General features: G+C 41.1%; 1 protein-coding gene across 6 annotated transcripts in view; it reads right to left on the bottom strand.

The window, feature by feature from the left end:
* The window catches only part of inpp4b (inositol polyphosphate-4-phosphatase type II B), a 786,855-nt gene that overhangs the window by 394,536 nt on the left and 373,864 nt on the right, over nucleotides 1–18,455 (bottom strand). For 3 of the 6 annotated variants that reach the window (XM_059965139.1, XM_059965140.1, XM_059965143.1), the window contains 2 exons: nucleotides 14,140–14,352; nucleotides 6,276–6,320 (listed from right to left, as the gene is read on the bottom strand). The exons of 2 other annotated variants lie outside the window; for them this stretch is intronic. In XM_059965139.1, the coding sequence (XP_059821122.1) occupies nucleotides 6,276–6,320; nucleotides 14,140–14,352 (258 nt within the window). The remainder of the gene's footprint in view (nucleotides 1–6,275; nucleotides 6,321–14,139; nucleotides 14,353–18,455) is intronic. One more of the 6 variants, XM_059965141.1, reaches the window with a different exon arrangement.

Raw genomic sequence — 18,455 nt, 5'->3', positions numbered from 1 at the left:
AACGTGTTACAGGTTTTATTAAACATAAAGTGCCTCATAAAGTTTTTATTTACAAAAACCTACATTGGCAACCCCAATGCTCCAGAATGATTCCAGCGTTATCGAACATGCCGGCCATTGCAGTCGCTTTGAAACTGCCAGAGTTTCAGGAGCAAAATGCCATTACTGGGTTTGTACAAGCTGAGGCTCAGTTCGCTCTTTGAGAAATTTCCGCAGAAGACACCAAATTTTACTATGTGATAGCGTTGCTCAGCAATTCCAAGGCTGTAAGAGTAGTGAACACCTACCTGAACATGATAAATACCAATCACTGGAAATGCAACTTTTACAGACTGTTGGACTATTGGAGTCAGAGCTCTCCTTACCCAGCCTTGGCGATGCTAGGCCTTCAGAGTTAATGGACCACATGCTTTCTCCCCTGGGAAATCACCATCCTTGTTTTATTATTAAAGAACTTTTCATGCAGCAAATGCCTGATCAAGTTCACATAGCCCTTGCTAATATGCCCGTGAAGGACTACAGGGAACTTGTTAAAATGGCTGATAGTCAACACCCAGCTGGGCAGCGTTGCATCATTCCTCCTCCTTTCTCTACCTCAATAAGCCTGGTCAGCAAGGCCCCAATATAAGGACACAGATGACACCGGGCCTGTGTTTTTACCATGCTCACTTTGGTACGAACACTAGGTCTTGCTGCTCTGAGGGCTTCCTTGATGGACGAGTGTAGGCATGGGTCCTTCTGGGGCTCAGAACTGCTCCCAAAGAGGACCTGCAGTCATCCTTGGCAGACTTGGTATATGGGCAGACGTTATGAGTGCCAGGTGATTTCATTCCTGACAACACGACTGCCTGGTTGGCCTCTCACCAGCATTCCACCCTCCTCAGTAAATTCAATTCCTTTGCACCTAGTCCTACCTCCCAACATGGCATACAACACCCTTGGGTTCCTGTTGACCTACATTCCCCCTCATTTGTTTTAGTCTGCCATGACACACACCAACATCCCTTCAGGCCCCCTTACGACAGCCTGTTCCCCATTTTGGAACAGGGAGAAAAGATATGTCATAGATAAGAGGGGTAAGACTGAATGTATTTCGATAGATCGCCTTCAGCCAGTCTACCAAGATTTGGGGTATTCCACTGCTATGCCCCGGTGTCACAACATGACCCTGAGAGTGTCAACATACTTCTGGATAAACCAGCGGTACCTGTGGTTCCGCCACCCATGGAACACAGGACGTGAGCCGAGCAGCTCACCCAAGCTCCAGACAGGCTCACAATGCCAGTGATGGTGAATTCTGTGTGAGGTAACATAATTGGGAGAATTGCACATAATTCACAACCACCGACACTGAATTGGGTTTTCACTTTAAGAGGCTGGTCTGACACGATGACGGTTTTATGTAAAGAGTTTTTTAGCACACTTTTTTGTGTAGGTTCTGGAGTTCAATAAAATGTATTACGTGTTTCATTAAACATAAAACATTTCACTTTGTTTTATTTGCGAAAACCTACATAGGCACCACAGGAACATTGACGTACAGAGGTACTTTGGGGTGCAACCCGTAACTCCCTGAAAGTGATGACCCAGGTAAATAGGGTAATAAGAAAGCATTCTGTATGCTTGTCTTCATAGGCCAAGCCACTGAGTACTTAAATTGAGATGTCTAACTGCAACTGTACAAAATATCAAGAGCATGATGTGGTAAACCATGTATATCTGTCAGGACACGCCCCTCTGCTGACTGCTCCTGTGGCTCCTCCCACAGACCCCTGGATAAAGGTGATTGTGTCACTGCTCCTCCCACAGTCCAGGGCAGTCATCCGGCATGGACGTGCTCTGTTTTACTGCTAATAAAAGCCTTTCAGTATTTACTCTACTTCCAGACTTTTGGAGTTATTGATAGTGCATCAATTTTATTAGCAGTAATTTTTAAAGCACGGAGAGTGTTTTGAGACCCGACAAATTGGACATTGACCTGCAAACACCTGAGGCTGGCAACGCTTTCAAACTCTGGCTATCCTGTTTCAAATCATACCTGGAGGAGACTAAAGTGACCGAGTCCGCTGCGAAGCACAGAGTGCTCCTCTCCAAGGTCAGTCCACGGATCTACTCGATGATTCGGGACCAGCCGAGTTACAACGGCATAATGAGCGCTCTCAGAAGACAGTACCTGCGGCCGGTAAACACCGTCTATGCATGACATCGCTTAGCGACACGGCAGCAGCGGGCCAGAGAGTCGAACGCTGAGTTTGTCCGGGCCCTACAGAGACTCGTGCGGGCCTGCGATTGCCGGGGGCTGACGGCCGAACAGCATGCGGAGCTCCTAGTAAGAGACGCCTTAGTCACAGGGATCAGGTCAGTGTATGTGTGCCAGCAGCTGCTGAAACACGCCGATCTTACCTTACATTCAGCGATTGAGCTGGCCAACACGCTGGAGGCCGCTCTGCACAACTCTGATGCTCTCCAGGCACGCGATCTCCCGACAGCCTCGTGGACACTGCATACCCCGCAACCCTCCGGCGAGTTGACCACGGCTGCTGCCAGTCACGAGTCCACAAAGTGTTACTTCTGCAGACTCGAGAAGCACCCCGGAAAACGCTGCCCGGCCCAAGAAGCTACCTGCTCCAGCTGCAGAAAGAAGGGCCACTTCGCCAAGGCCTGTAAGTCCAAACCGCTAGTGGGATCGAGCAGTGCCGCGTGCGAGGCATGGGGGTCGCCATCTTGGCCATTGCCATCTTACCTGCCCACCACCGCATGCAAGGCATGGGGGTGGCCATCTTGGTCGGCGCCACTTCGCTCTGCCTACGACCTACGGGTGCTTACCAGGCACCCCACCGCACCGGACCAAGACAGCAATTCAGTTCTGGCCTCCATGACCCTCAACCAAAGCAATCCCCATCAGCTTGCAAGGTTAATGATGGACGTCCTGGTGGAGGGGCGCAGGTCAAGCAGCCTGTTTGACACGGGCAGCACGCAGAGTTTTATCCACCCGGACACGGTGCAACGCTGCGGACTTGTGACTCAGCCGGTAAGCCAAAGGGTCGCCATGGCTTCTAGGTCGCATACAACAGACATCCGGGGGTGGTTGTGTAGCGATACTAGTGGTGTAGGGCACAGAATATCGAGACTTTACATTACTGGTCATGCCTCAACTGTGTGCCCCCAAGCTATTGGGACTCAACTTCCAGAGCCACTTGAAAAGCATGACAATGGAGTATGACGGGCCCCACCCACCAATCACTGTCAGAAATCCCCAGTTCTGTGGGAATTCGTCACATACCCAGCTACTGACCACACACACACTCACCAACCCACACATCCCACCCAACAAAATGCCAACAGCTGCACTACGGACTCCACTTGCGGCCTCTCCACCCTCAAGATCCCTCCCCCACCGCCATTCGCCATTGACGTACAGAGGTACTTTGGGGTGCAGCCTGTACAAAATATCAGACTGGAGTGAGAGTACTGGGTACTGTTCTGATTGTCACATTACTGTAAGGATATGGTGGCAATAGACAGAGATTCACCAAGCTGTTAACAAGAGAAAATCTGTAGATGCTGGAATTCCAAGCAACACACACACAATGCTGGAGGGACTCAGCAGGCCAGGCAGCATCCATGGGAAAAGTAGAGTCGACATTTCGAGATGACTGCACTTTTTTCCATAGATGCTGTGTAGCCTGCTGAGTCTCTCCTGCACCGTGTGTGTGTTTCACCAAGCTGCTGGCTAGAATTGAAGGCTGTGATTAAAAAGAGAGATTGATTAGTCTAGGCTCATTCTTCCTGGAATGTTACAAATAAAAAGGCTCACAAAATCATGAGAGGTATAGGTAAGTTAGATGGTCAGAATTTTGTTTTCTCAGGGCAGGAGAATCAATAACTAGAGGGCATAGGTTAAAGGTGAGAATGGAGAATTTAAATAAGATCTGAGAGTAAGTTTTTCACAGAGAGGTTGACTAATATCTGGAATGTGCTGCCAGAAGAGGGTGAGGCAGATACAGTTCAACAATAAAAAGGCAAGTATTTGGATAGGGGAGGTATACAGAGATATGACTCTAGTGCAGGAAATTGAGATTAGTATGGATAGGTATCACAGTCAGCATGGAAGAGGTGGGCCATAAGAGTCACCTATGGTGTATGACTTTATAATACAAAATGTGAAAATTACACTTACCTTTACACTACTACTATAGAAATTAGAATCAAATCAACAAGGGGATTAAATTCTTTGCTTGCACCTCACATTTTGTTATATTTTAGCAATGATAAAATCTTTTAATTTTGCCCAGAATAAATCTCTTCCATAATTGTTGTTATGCCACTTTAAGTAACATCGTTCAGTAGATATTCCTCTCAAAGCCAGCATTATTGTTTACAATTGGAACTGCCAGGTCTGAGTGGGGAGTGAAAAATTAATACTATACAAAAACTGCTAGAACTACAATTGAAATATTGCTGATGCCACATCTACAATTTCTCAAGTATAATTTGTATAAGTAGGACTGGACCGGTTTTAATCCTCTTAAAAAATAGTGAAAGTAAAACTCAAAACAGGACTTGAAATGAGAAAGCTTGCTGTTTAGCTAACCTAATTTTATTCATTAAAAATTTAATATTTTACTTTATGATCACCTCTTACCTTTAACAACATACTATCCTTCTTAGAAGTGCTCAGCACCAGTACTTACAGCAGACAAATAATAGTTGCTGCACCATAATTAGAACAGCATCATCTTGAAGTACCACAGCTAATGGATGTAGTCATAACGAGGCAGAGAAAATTACCCTTGAATGCCAAGACACAAGAAAGACAACTAATTTATTAGTACTATGGATGTCTGTACTGCTGTGCCTGACCTACTGAAATAACTGCATTATACTATAAAGATGAAAGGACAGCAGCTAACTGCTAGACTTTAATGAACAGGGAATGAAATGGATTAAGAAAGGGTTAGGTTAGCAGAAGAGGCTGTCAGTATTAAGGCTGTCACTACTTAACAGTGCTCCTAAAAGCAAGGTGTCAGCAATCCTTATGGTGGCTCATTCCATCTTAAGAAGTCCTTTGAAATCATAAATAAGTATTGTTTCTTAAAATATTTTATTAAGATGCTTACTGTAGGCGCGTTTTTCAATTTTGGCACCGTTTTGCATTTAAGCACTTGATCAAACCAGCTACTTTTTAACAAGGTGTCAATGTAAGTGTTATAAACAATGTCTATGTTCTTAAAGCTCTTTTAAAGGGTGCATTAATAAAGATCTATATGCTTGCTAAGGCCACATGCACTTTGGTATTCATAATGTAGATGCAGATAAGGCAGAGGTTGCTGTTGTTGGAGGTTACTTTTACTACCTAATAAATTGACAGATGTGTGCCCACTAAGCCAGTGAAGATTCATGAAACTTGTGGATTATCATGATACTCCTGTAGTCAATCTTACCTCTTAATTAACCTATTCTGCGCACATTATGTTATTTGCCAATAACATAATGTGTACACAATGTTATGAGAAATGTTTGCTATTGTTACATTCATGTACTTAATAGAATTAAATAATATATATTTATGCAGTATCTATGGAACTGAATAAACAGTTGACATTTTGGGCCAAGACCCTTCTTCAGAACTTAATAAATTCTACAGAAGAATAGCAAGAAGGGTCTCAGCCCAAAACATTGACTGTTTATTAATTTCCATAGATGCTCCCTGGCTTGCTGAGTTCCTCCAGCATTTTATGTGTGTTAGTTTGGATTTCCAGCATTTGCAGAATTTCCCATGTTTATATTTATGCAAAGAGCTTCATCTCAAAAGCATACAGTATAGTGATGCTCAACGTGACATGTAAATTTTGGAAGGTTTATGATTGTTATGGCAAATAAAAATGAAAGAACCATGTGTTATTTCAAGTTTTCACATAAGATATGAGAGAAATTCAGAGGTCAGACAAGAACAGATGTACAGTATAGCTCAAAAATGCACGTAACATTTTAACTGATGCTTCTTTGAGGTAAAACATTTGTGTCCCACTATAATGTTTGATTAAGTAAGCCAGATGAAATCATCACAACACAAAAAAGTGCATCACAACACTACTGGGTTAAAAATTTCAGCTCATTAAATCATCATTTCATGAAGCTAATTTTTAAACATGTAAGAAATTCTTCAATAAAAATTAAAGACAAACTATTAAAACACATTGTATATAGTAATATTTATGCCTTAAGATATTGGCTTTAATTATAACATTGACAGAAATAGTGTTTGATCTTACCGAGACTGAATTCCAACTTGGGTTCAAATGGAAAATTGGAAATCCCTGCAGATTAATGGGAATAAAGATAAGATTAATCAATAACACTTTTGTCACAGAATTAAGAAATCCATAAATTGCTATGTCATATGAAACAAATATGCACAGTATATCGTATAACCTCTTGTCATCTTTATGTTCTACCCATTTCTTTCTGACTTGCAAACATGCCCTACTTTTAGCAGTCAATCATTTTTTTTAGAACAGGACAGGAAATCAATGAGGAGAGAAAGTACTATAGCAGAAATAGAAATTCTGCAGTTTGTGCAACATTTGCAGAAGGGTTAAAAACATAAACATGATATTTTCACCTCTTCTTATTTAGTTATCTATAATGAGATAGGGAATATCCCGATGAAAAAAAAACAACAGCAAAAGCAATGCCAAAATATGCCTCCTTAACTAGAGAAATGGATTTCCTTCAATGCTTATCACATTGAATGTTAATTTTTTTATCTTAAAAGGGCTCATGCTCTATGAACAGAGAGTTCATTGTCCTCTGCCCTTACACCTTAAGTAATTACAAAAGCAGAGTGTAATATTGGATCAGAGATACGACTTACCAAAGTGACGTGTTCAAAACAACAAAATATGAGAAATGCCCGCTCTGCCATTCATTAAGTTAAGCGTTTATTTCAGCACCATCTCCTTGTTAAAGCTATATCCCTTAATTCCCTAACTACCAAAAGCCCATTAGTTGCTCTCTTAATATGCCCAATAATTGCTCCCTTTCATAGTGAATTCTAAAGATTCATTACAAAGCATCGATTCTGCACCTAGAGCATCAAACTCTGTAGGAATTCTGTATGTTTCAAAAAAGATCATTACCCATCTTAGGAGATCTATTGTGGACCAATCACATTGATGCAATCACAAAGAAGACACTTCAGCAGCTCTACTTCTTGGGAGATTGAAGAGATTTGGTACGTCACCAAAGATTCACAAGAAATTCTACCATGTACAGCAAAGAATATTTTGACTGGTTGCATCACAGCCTGGTATGGCACCTCCAATACACAGGACTGCAAGAGGCTGCAGCGGGTTGTAGACTCAGCCATTCCCATTGCATGCAAATCCCTCCCTGTCATTGAGGACATCAAGACGCAGTACTTCAAAAAGGCAGCTTTCCGTAATTAAAGACCGTCACCATCCTAGTCATGCCCTCTTCACCTTACCTACATTGGGGAGGATTTATAGAAGCCTGTACCAAAATTTTAAGAAAAGCTTCTTCACCTCTACCATCAGATTTCTGTATGGTCCATGAATCCATAAACACGACCTCATTATTTTTGACTATTTATTTTTGAAATATAGAAATTTTATATCCCACACAGCACTGCTGCCACAAAACAACAAACATTTCAACATATGTCTGTGATAATAAACATGATTCTGATTTTCTTAAACACTAGCAAGTAAAAACCATAAGACCATAAGATCATAAGATCTAGTATCAGAATTAGGCCATTTGGCCCATTGAGTCTGTGCCACAAATTCATCATGGCTGATCCAATTTTCCCCTCAGCCCCAATCTCCTGCCCTCTCTCCTTATCCCTTCATGCCCTGACCATTCAAGAATCTATGAACTTCTGCCTTAAATGTACATAAAGTCCTGGCCTCCACGGCTGCCTATGGCAAAAACTTCCACAGATTCACCACTCTCTGGCTGAAGAGATTCCTGCTGAAGGGCCTCAGCCCGAAATGTCGATTGTACTTCTTTCCATAAATGCTGCCTGGCTTACTGAGTTCCTCCAGCAATTCCCAGCATCTGAAGATTTTCTCTTGTTTGTAAAGAAATTCCTCCTTATTTCTGTTCTAAAAGGATGTCCCTCTATTCTGAGGCTGTGTCCTCTGATCTTAGACTCTCCCACCACAGGAAACATCCTTTCCACATTCACTCTATCAAAGCCTATCACCATTCGATAGGTTTCAGTGAGACCACCCCTCATTCTTCTGAATTCTAGTCAATACAGGTGCACAGCCATCAAACACTCTTCATATGACAAGTCATTCAATCTGAGAATAATTTTTGTGAGCCTCATTTGAATCCTCTCCAGTTTCTGCACATCCTTTCTAAGGGGCCCAAACCTGCTCACAATACTCCAAGTGAGGCCTCACCTGTGCTTTATAAAATCTCAACATTACATCCTTGCATTAAAATTCCAGTCCTCTTGAAATAAATACTAACATTGTATCTGCCTTCCTCACCACAGACTCAACCTGCAAATTAACCTTTAGGGAAACCTGACTCCCAATTACCTTTGCACCTTAATTTCTTTCATTTACCCTCCATTTAGAAAATAGTCAAACCTTTCATTCTTTCTATCAAGGCGCATGGCCAAACACTTCCCAACACTATTCCATCTGCCAACTCTTCGCTCATTCTTCTAAGCTGTCTAAGTCCTTCCATAGCCTCTCTACTTCCTCAAAACTACCTGCTCCTCCACCTATTTTCATATCAGCAACAAACTTTGCAACAAAGACATCAATTCCATCATCCAAATCATTGGCATGTAACATAAAAAGAATCGGTCCCAGCACAGACCCCTGTGGAACACCACTGGTCATCGGCAGCAAGCCAGAAAAGGCTCCCTTTATTCCCACTCTTTTCCTCCTGACAATCAATCACTGTTTTATCTGTGCTAGAATCTTTCCTGTAACACCATGGCTTTGTACTTTGTTAAACAGTCTCATATGTGGTACCTTTTCAAGGGCCTTCTATAAAGTCCAAATACACAACATCAACCGATTCTCCTTTGTCAAGCCTGCTTGCTATTTCTTCAAAGAATTCCAACAGACTGGTCAGGCAAGATTATCCCTTGAGGAAACCATGTTGACTACAGCCTATTTTAACATGTGCCTCCAAGTACCCTGAGGCCTCATCCCTAACAATTAACTCCAACATCTTCCCTACTAACTAGCCTATATTTTCCTTTCTTCCACCTCTCTCTCTTCTTGAAGAGCAGAGCGATACTTACAATTTCCCAGTTTCTTGCAACCACTCCAGAAATGATCATTACTAATGCCTCCACAATCTCTTCAGCCACCTCCTTTAGAACCCTGGGGTGTACACTATCTGCTCCTGGTGACTTAGCTATCTTCAGACCTTTCAGTTTCCCAAGAACCTTCACTCTAGTTATGGTAACCACACACTTCATGACCCCTGACACCTGGAACTTCCACTACACTGCTAGTGTCTTTCATAGCGAAGACTGATGCAAAATACTGATTCAATTCATCCACCGTTTTGTTGTCCCCCAATATACCCCAACTACCTCTCCAATATAATTTTCTGGCAGTCCAATATCCACTCTCATCTCTTTTACACTTTATGTATCTAAAGAAACTTTTGGTATACTAATCTAGACATCCCAATAATCAACCCATACAAACACACCATCCTAAGAATTAAGGTAGGCTTAGGGGAAGACAAGTTGGGCTGAAATTTCATCTGTGTCCCTTCTCTGGCAATAAAATGCAATTTGCTATTAGTAATCTCACTAATGCTGTCTCAAAAGCTTTAAATTGGCACTATTTCAGGAACAGTGAATGTTATGGATTGAATTATCAGCATATGTTGCATTTTTCACCCAGCTCAGACCCGAGGAAGCAGTACTGTATAGTCACCGTACAGCAATAATGTGTATATGCCACAGTGATGTAAGGAGACTGGCAGAATCCAGGCACAAGGATAATAGGAACCTGCATGAGGTTTTGAAGAAGTGTGTGTGCAGGAGGCAGCCTCTTTGTGCTTTGCATTTCTATGGAAAGAAGGTGCCAGGGAGTTAGCCATCTACTTTTATAAATGTCTGCATCTTTGAAAATCTTGTCTTGTCATCAAAAGCCTTTTCCTACTGTGAATGCAAAAGTCATATTTATCATAAGTAAAAGTTCCCAACTTTCCTAGTGGAGCTTTTCAAATCTTCTACGCTCCAGCAGTATGCAAGAGAATGTCATGTACAAGATACCCCAGCAGAAACAGCATGCTGGATTCCTGGGGCAAGATTTCTGAGAGCTGGTGTGTCCCTGACTGAGTTTGAGGGAACTTGTGTTCAGCTCCTACTTGCTATCTGCCTGGCCTCCGTCAACACCTGGGAGGACACTTCTGCTCCCTATCCCGTTTTTGTAGTGTTCACTCATTCACTCATTCCTTACCATCATTTCCCTGTGGCAGAAAGATTGCTGACTAGATGTGCTGAGAGTCTGTAAAGGCTACCCTCTGAGGTCAAAACTGTGAGAAAAAAATACAGATTTATAGTGCCACCTCTTTTGCCAGATCCTTATTTCCTGCCTACTTTATTCACTTCTGATTTGTCAAACATAAAACCATTTCCCTTTTTGCAGAATTTCTTCTTACACATCTGTGTTATGTTTTGTAACTTCAAAACATTAAACTAATTCAAAGGAAGACACGGGACTCCAAAATGTGAGTGTAACTGTCTTTACTTTAAGCTAAGTGTTCACGTATCATGTAGCAGCGTGATCACATATGCAATTAATGTATTTATACATATAACACATCATGAATTATATAAACAAACAAGAATGCTTAAGCAAACAATATATGTGTGCATGTGTGTGTGTGCGCACACAAGTTTACTCAAATATTACTGAAATATTAAATACACACCACTCCTCCCTATAAAGTTCAACTCAATAGAGAATGCATTTCAACTATATACACAATATTCCATATAATACAACTACTATAGAGACATCCACAGCATAGTAAATTTTAAATTGTCCCACTCGGGCCTAAAGATTTAATCACTGTGGAAAATTTCTTTCCCTTGTGGGATAACGTCTTTCCTGACAGTGGTTGGGGGAGGGGGGTGGCAGGGATCACTCTGCTTGCCAGTTGAGAATTCTGGCTGTGAAAACAGCCTCAGGTTCCGGGGCCTCCTCCATGGCGGTTGTAGGAGTTGATTCTGGGGCTGCAGGAAGTGGTCTTGGCAGCCCTGGACACCTTTCTTCTCCTTTCCTTTTCTTCTAGTTTGTTCATCTTGATCTTGGGAAGGTGCATTTAGTTCACTGGAGCATTCTCTTATTAATCCTTCTATTGCTCTCTTTATGATCTGATCTCTCTTCTTGGTTTCCTGATCTGCAACATCATCTGACAAATCCTGTTTTCACATCTCCATTGACTCTTTTCATTTTTGTCTTCCATTCATCCAGCTAGGCTTTGATCTTTGTATCTACTTCTATTAGCAGTTTTTGTCTCCCAGTTGAAGTTCATGCAATAATCTTAAAGCATGCAGAGCAGATTCTGGTTTTTTAGACTCACAAAAGCCGAATATTTGCAACTTTTCTAAAGTTCCTTGAACTCTCTCCCAGCTTAAAACCAAGCCACATTTCACAAGTAACTGCCTGATTAACATATCAGAAGCTTTCTCACATATGTTGCCTACAAAAACTGTTGTAGTCGGATCACTGTTTTCGTCACTTTCAGGATTCCTCTGAGCAGCATGGTCCTTCCTTGGTCCAATATGCTTTCCAATCAGAGGCACAGAGGTTGGCACCAGCACCTGTTTTGTCCACTGTTGGGCAACAATTTATGGTGTTCAGCATGGAGACAGTTGTGGCATTATCCAGTAGTATCTTTCTTAATTTGTTTTCAATTGACTATTGTAGACGATGTGGCACGGTGGATGGTAGTTTTCTCAAGCGGTAGTTTTCTCGGCCAATCACATCCCCACAATGCTGGTCCTCCCATTTTTATCACATACAAGCACAATGTGGCTTGTTGGTTGTTGTATTTCGCTGTTACAATTGTCAATCCCACAGGAATTATCTTTTTTCCCAGTATAGGTTCTTAGTTGAATATCTGCAGGTTTCAGTTTAGTATCTTTGAAATATTTCTCAAAATAATTTTGTTGAATGACTGAAACAACCAAGCCAGTGTCTAATTCCATTTAACTTAATTTGCTGTTCACTGCTGGTTGTAAGCCATATTACTTGTCTATTGCTAGTTTTTATATTGTAAATCTCAAGGCTAGCCTGTCCTGTGACACTCTCATCATTATCAGATCTTTCACTAGTGGCATACAGATTAGTGCTCTTTTTGAAAAAGCAACTTGCTTTTATCCTTTTTTCTTCCCTGTACAGTCCATTATTTCTGTCTACCCAACATGTTAATTGTATGTGTCCTATTTTGATGCATGTTCAGTAAGCTTAGCCTTTAAACCTACATTGATCTGGTGTATGTGAACCATTGTCACAATGGTAAGACTATTTGTTCGGCAAATACAATTTTGTTCACACTCACTTTCATTCCTGACTGCAACTCAATTGCATCTCTGTCAGAAGTTCCTGCTGAAACAGTGATTTCAATTGCTGTTTTAAATGAATGTTGTTCTTCAGTTAGGAGCTGTTTTTGAATGCATTCTTGTAAGATTCCACAAGCAAAATGATCTCCTAGTATATCTTTAAGCCCATTACTGAACTGACAATTCTCAGACAATCTCTTCAATTTCACCACATAAACTGAAATGGACTCCCTTTCCTTTTGATGCTGCTTATAAAACCTAAAGCATTCTGCAATCACAATAGTTTCTGTTCTAAATGTTCCTGAATTACTTTCACAATATTGGCAAAGCTCATTGCTGCTGGTTTAGTTGCAGCAGTCGGACTTCGAAGCAATCTGTATGCCTTTAAACCCAATGCAAAACTGTTTCCCATGGGCTTATTTGCTTCAAAATACCTTTCAATTAGCTCAGTGTACATATACCAGTTATCTTCTGTGTAATCGAACACACAAATATTTCCTACATCACCATCCATTTCTCCTCTTTTTTACGAATCAGAATCAGAATCTGCTTTAATATCATACTGAAATTTCTTAACTTTGCGGCAACAGTAAAGTTTACAGCAAAAAACAGCAAAACATGATAATATAGAAAAAAACGGTGAATTACATTAAATATATAGATATATATTAAATAGTTAAATTAAATAAGTGGTGCCAAAACACAAATAAAAAATATAGTGGAATGTGAAGAAGCCAGTGTGCTTAGAGGAAATCCATGTGGTCACAGAGAGAACGTACTAACTCCTTACAGATAGTAGCAGGAATTGAACCCTTTCCAGTGACTGTTGTGCTGTGATAGTGTTACACTACCAGAAACAGTGATGTGTATGCAATAAAATCCTAACTACAGTGCAAATGTGTATCTACAGCCCAAACAAAATAAATAAACTGGTGTTCTTATAAATGTGATTTTTTTGCCAATTGTTTCAACTGGAATTGCAATTAAAATAAACAACATATTAAACGAAAATACTAACATATTGCACACTTATACAATGTGTGCAAGTTTTGGCTCCCAAGCCTTACAAAATATTTTAAACAAATATGATAATTTTCATCAGTTTTATTGTGGCAATTCAATTTATTTATTTATTTAGAGATACAGCACAGTAACAGGCCCTTGCAGCCTAATGAGCCTATGAAGCCCCATTACATCCATATGTGACCAATTAATCTACTAACCCACCCGTACCTCTTTGGATGTGAGAGGAAACTGGAGCACCCAAAGGAAAGCCACTCAGCCACAGGGAGAACATACAAATTCCTTACAGAGCATGGGGGGGGGGGGGGGGAATTGAACCTGGGTCACTGGTGCAGTAATAGTGTGCTAACCACTATGCTACCAATCCACTCTGTTAATCTAATAAATTCTATTCAATCTAATAAAAACAATCCAGACACATAATTTTTGATTTAATGCTAATTTGATTATTAAGCAAATCAAAATATAACATTAAGGTCCTTAGATACTTAAAATGATCTTTAATCATGAAGAGTTTCATGCAGTGTAAATCTTACCTATCAATGGAGATTGTGTCTCTGGTATAGGGAGGATCTGATGGGCCTCATCTGGGCTTGTATTGCCTTTGATGTCCATGATGAGTTGCTGAAGGTGTGCAATTCTCCTTCGCAAACCTTCAGAGTTTGCTTGTCGGAGTGCTGCAATCCACTCTCCACAGTCTGACTTTGAGATGGCTTCAAGATAAATGTCTGGCTCTCCACTCTGAAAAGCTGCACTCAAAAAATCATTTAACACCTTCAGTAATCATAATTTTCACAAAGAACTGTGACAGGATTGATGCAGTATACAGTTTGGAGCATTAGCCATCCATCTTTACTGCCAGGATTTCAAATATCTAACAGACCGCTGAAAGCTATCTCTATTGTCTTTACATTCAGTGCACTTCGTATAAGCAGCACAGTGGTTTCTAAAGTAATTAATACAATATAAAACTAGGTGGCAGAATTATCAAGAAAAAAGGTCTCTGCAGCAGGAGCCTCTGCTCAGCTAGAATTGGCAATTTTCATTTTCTTAGATCCAATACACTCAGAAACAGTGAGACAGGATACTGGCAGAAAGCCCAATGGAATTTACTTAGAGTGAATATGCCCATCATCTCAGCTATAAAAGCTATCCTTTATGGTTGGTTTACTTTCTATTCTTACAAGTTTTAACTCATGAGTTTTCTCATGATAATATAGCATGACACAAGTGTAATGAATGGCCAACAAGTTTTATGGGGAGTTCCGGACATTTTTGCAACCTAAAGCAACAGCAGAATGGGATATCTTATTTGACTAATAGTAGGGCAGCTAAGTATAACTCTTCCAACAATTTTCCCACAATGGAACCTCAAATTAAATGAAAAGTGATATTTTCTGTTCAGAACGTGCAAAGGCAACCAGGAATTCAAAGTTCATGCACTTCTATATTTGTATAAATTAATTCCTCGTTGGTGAAAGTTATCAAGAGACTATCAATATGATTTCAAAAAGCACTGTGCAGATTCCAATGTCAAACTCAACCAATGGGCTGGACAGTGATAATGGCTAGCCTGTTGGTCCATAGAGGATGTTTGACCTCTCGTCCCATCTCTGGATTTGTCATTGAGTCCTTCCAGATTGTTGTAAACTGAGGATGGGATACACCTTCTATTTCACTGCACTGTTTTATCGTATATAAACACTGCCTCATTCTGATCTAAATGAAAAAGTAAGTCTAGAAGGTTATTTTTACTTTTATTAATATAATGTTTGAAGTAATTTATATAATCTAGCTTCAAAAATGTCTTTAATTTCCAAAATTATTTAAATATTTAATCTGGTTTAAAATGTCTATCATGATCAGTTGAACAGGCTCTTGACAACCTGATCCTTCAAAAGACATTAAAGACAGTCCAAGGACAGGGCCTCAGGTTCCACTACTCAAAGAATTGTGGCTTGTGCATGGCTCCACTTTGTGCAGTGGCTGCAGGAAAAGCACTGGGGCAAGAAAGTGGGGCAAGAGCAAGCATAATCTGGCCCAATATTTACCACAAGTGCAGTTCTTTGTAAAATTCAAATTAAAGAAATGTACTTTTCAAGTTGGAAAGTATATTGAATGGGAGTCATTTAATAGTAGCATTGTGTTAAGCACAAATGGTTAAATTGGATTGCACACATTTTTTTAATAAACCAGAACAAGGTTTAATTTACTTCTAATGCTCAATTAGGTCTTCTGCAAATAATTATGAAGTTGTCCAAAACCTAGTTCAAAATGCCATTATAGTGATATATATCTAGAATCAAGGGGTGAAATGGAACATTCAGTGTTTCCATTGGGACTGTGCCCAATTGAAAACAGCTGTCAATACTTAACAATCAGAGAGGTGCAGCTAGAAAGCAGCTGCACATCCTCGGCGGTCACACTTTTGTTCTAGGAGCGGTGGAGGTAGAGAGGGGTGGTGGAAACAGATTGTGATGAAGGCAGTGATGGTAATGGGGGGGGGGGGGTAATCCTGGCAGTGATGGTAATGGGGTGGTAGGGGGTACCCTGCCAAGGCCACTATGGGAATAGCAACTCAGGTTATCTCTTGCAGGATAAATCTACTTTAATAAATCCACATAGTGTTTCAAACTGAACCACACATCATGACAAACTTCATTCCATGGACACACTAATGCAGTCACATTCACTCAGACTGTTAATGACACGGATTGTAACTCCATCTGACCTTTCCATATGTGCGTAATATTCCTGCAACACTCTCCTAGTATGAAAACGCCAATGCCCTTGAATGGAAAATCCTACGACATGAAGTGGATATGGCCCAGTCCATCATGGGTAAAACCCTCCCTACCATGGAGCACGTCTACACAGAATGTTGTTGCAGGAAAGCAGCATCATCAGGGACCCACCGCTGGACCATGCTCTCTTCTTGCTACTGCCATCAGGAGGAAGGTACAAGAGCCTCATGACTCACACCACTGGGTTCAGGAGCCTCAACCATCAAACCAGGGGGATAACTTCACACAATTTCACTTGCCCCTTCACTGAACTGTTCCCACAAGCTAAGGACTCACTTTCAAGGGCTCTTCATCTCATTTCTTGATATTTATTGCTTATTATTTATTACTATTATTTCTTCTTTTTGTTGGGTCTGGTCTTTCATTGACTATTATGGTTTTTGATTTAATAAGTATGCCTGCAAGAAAATGCATCTCAGGGTTGTATATGGTGACATATATTTGATAATAAATTTACTTTGAACTTGGGACTCTCCTCCATCTCTCATGCAGAGGTCAAGACTCCAAAATTAGGTTAATCAAAAGCTCACACAATGCTTTTCAGATCTTCCAAGCAGACCCTCACTAGCTCGTCCCAGTAGCAGACTGAAGAAAACCACCCTTTTACATAGAAGACCCAAAAAAAATTGAAATCAGAGGCTATAAGAATCCTGGCAGTGAGAACATTGATAAAATGTAACTGTGATGACTAAATCCCCTTTTATTATTGATCAGTGAATACTCTGATTACGATATATGCATGGCAGAAGGCTGGCAGAGGAGAAGGAACAGAATAATGTTGATGCAGAGAACAGTGTGCAATCAAACCTTATACTCCAGCACTCCACCTCAGAGACTGACACAGCAAGGAGTGAGCTGATTATATTAATGAGGTGCATGTCATAGGCAGACAGTCATAGGCATCTTGTGGAGAGTACTCTGGGGTGGAAGTGTATAGACAGTACCACATGCATCCATAGAGCTTCAATGGTCCCAGATGAGGATCACAACTAAAATGCTGGTGTAGATGAGCTGTCACACTTACTTGCATGTTCTCACAGGATGGCGAATGGAGCTAGAGACAATGACCATCACTCAAAAGCCATGAGCACTTGTCTACAAGGGCTTCATCATTGTTTTCAAAGGCTTTCTAATTTCTACAATGTCCATCTTGTTCATGTGATAATATAGATGGAGGCCACACGAAACCTTTCTTGCCTCTCTCCAGTCTGATTCTGACCTAGCTAGAGAATGTTCCTGTCTCACAAAGCATGCTGAAGGTCTTCGAGAAGGAGAATGCATTATCAGGAAGCAGTCTGCTATCTTCTGAGAGCAAGGAGACGCACCTTTTGAACAGACTGCTGTGCTTGGCTATTCATACAGTTGATATGAGGACACTGTTCTTGACTGCACATTAGCAGCTTACACGTATCAGATGCTCTTTTGCATAAGCAGAGGAATACTACATAAGACCATGCCGGGACCGTGAAAAGAATGGACTCCAAGAATGAAGACAGCACTAAGCGGGTCCTAGGAGACAGGCTCTGTCAGCATGGTCGATGCAATGGAAGCACTGAGTGACAGTCAATAGTTTGTTGGACTTTTGTTGGAAAAGTCACCTGGTGCACAGTTCTAGGACTCACACACAAGGGGACATATTTATGTCTTGCTGCAGCTTTACAGTCAGCATGCTCACCCCTGCCCCACTGCCAGACATCCATCAGTCAACACACACAAAATGCTGGTGGAACGCAGCAGGCCAGGCAGCATCTATAGGGAGAAGCACTGTTGACGTTTTGGGCCGAGACCCTTACCAACACCTCTACTTTCTCAAGAGACAATAGAATTCAGCAAGTCCCATCAGCCCACAGCTGTTCCCACTGCTGACTGAACTGCTGGGTCCAGCTCAATCCGAATCATCAAATTCACTGATACACAACTGTGCTTGGCCCAGTCAACAATGGTGTACAAAGAGGAAGTAGAGTGGCTTGTAGAATGGTGCGAGCACAACAACTTGGCTCTCAACGTGGACAAAACTAAAGCGATGAATGTGGACTTTAGAAAGGAGC

This window comes from Hypanus sabinus, chromosome 3 (assembly GCF_030144855.1).
Source record: "Hypanus sabinus isolate sHypSab1 chromosome 3, sHypSab1.hap1, whole genome shotgun sequence".
In the NCBI taxonomy this organism is placed as follows: Eukaryota; Metazoa; Chordata; class Chondrichthyes; order Myliobatiformes; family Dasyatidae; genus Hypanus; species Hypanus sabinus.
This window is presented reverse-complemented; position numbering and strand designations above follow the sequence as displayed.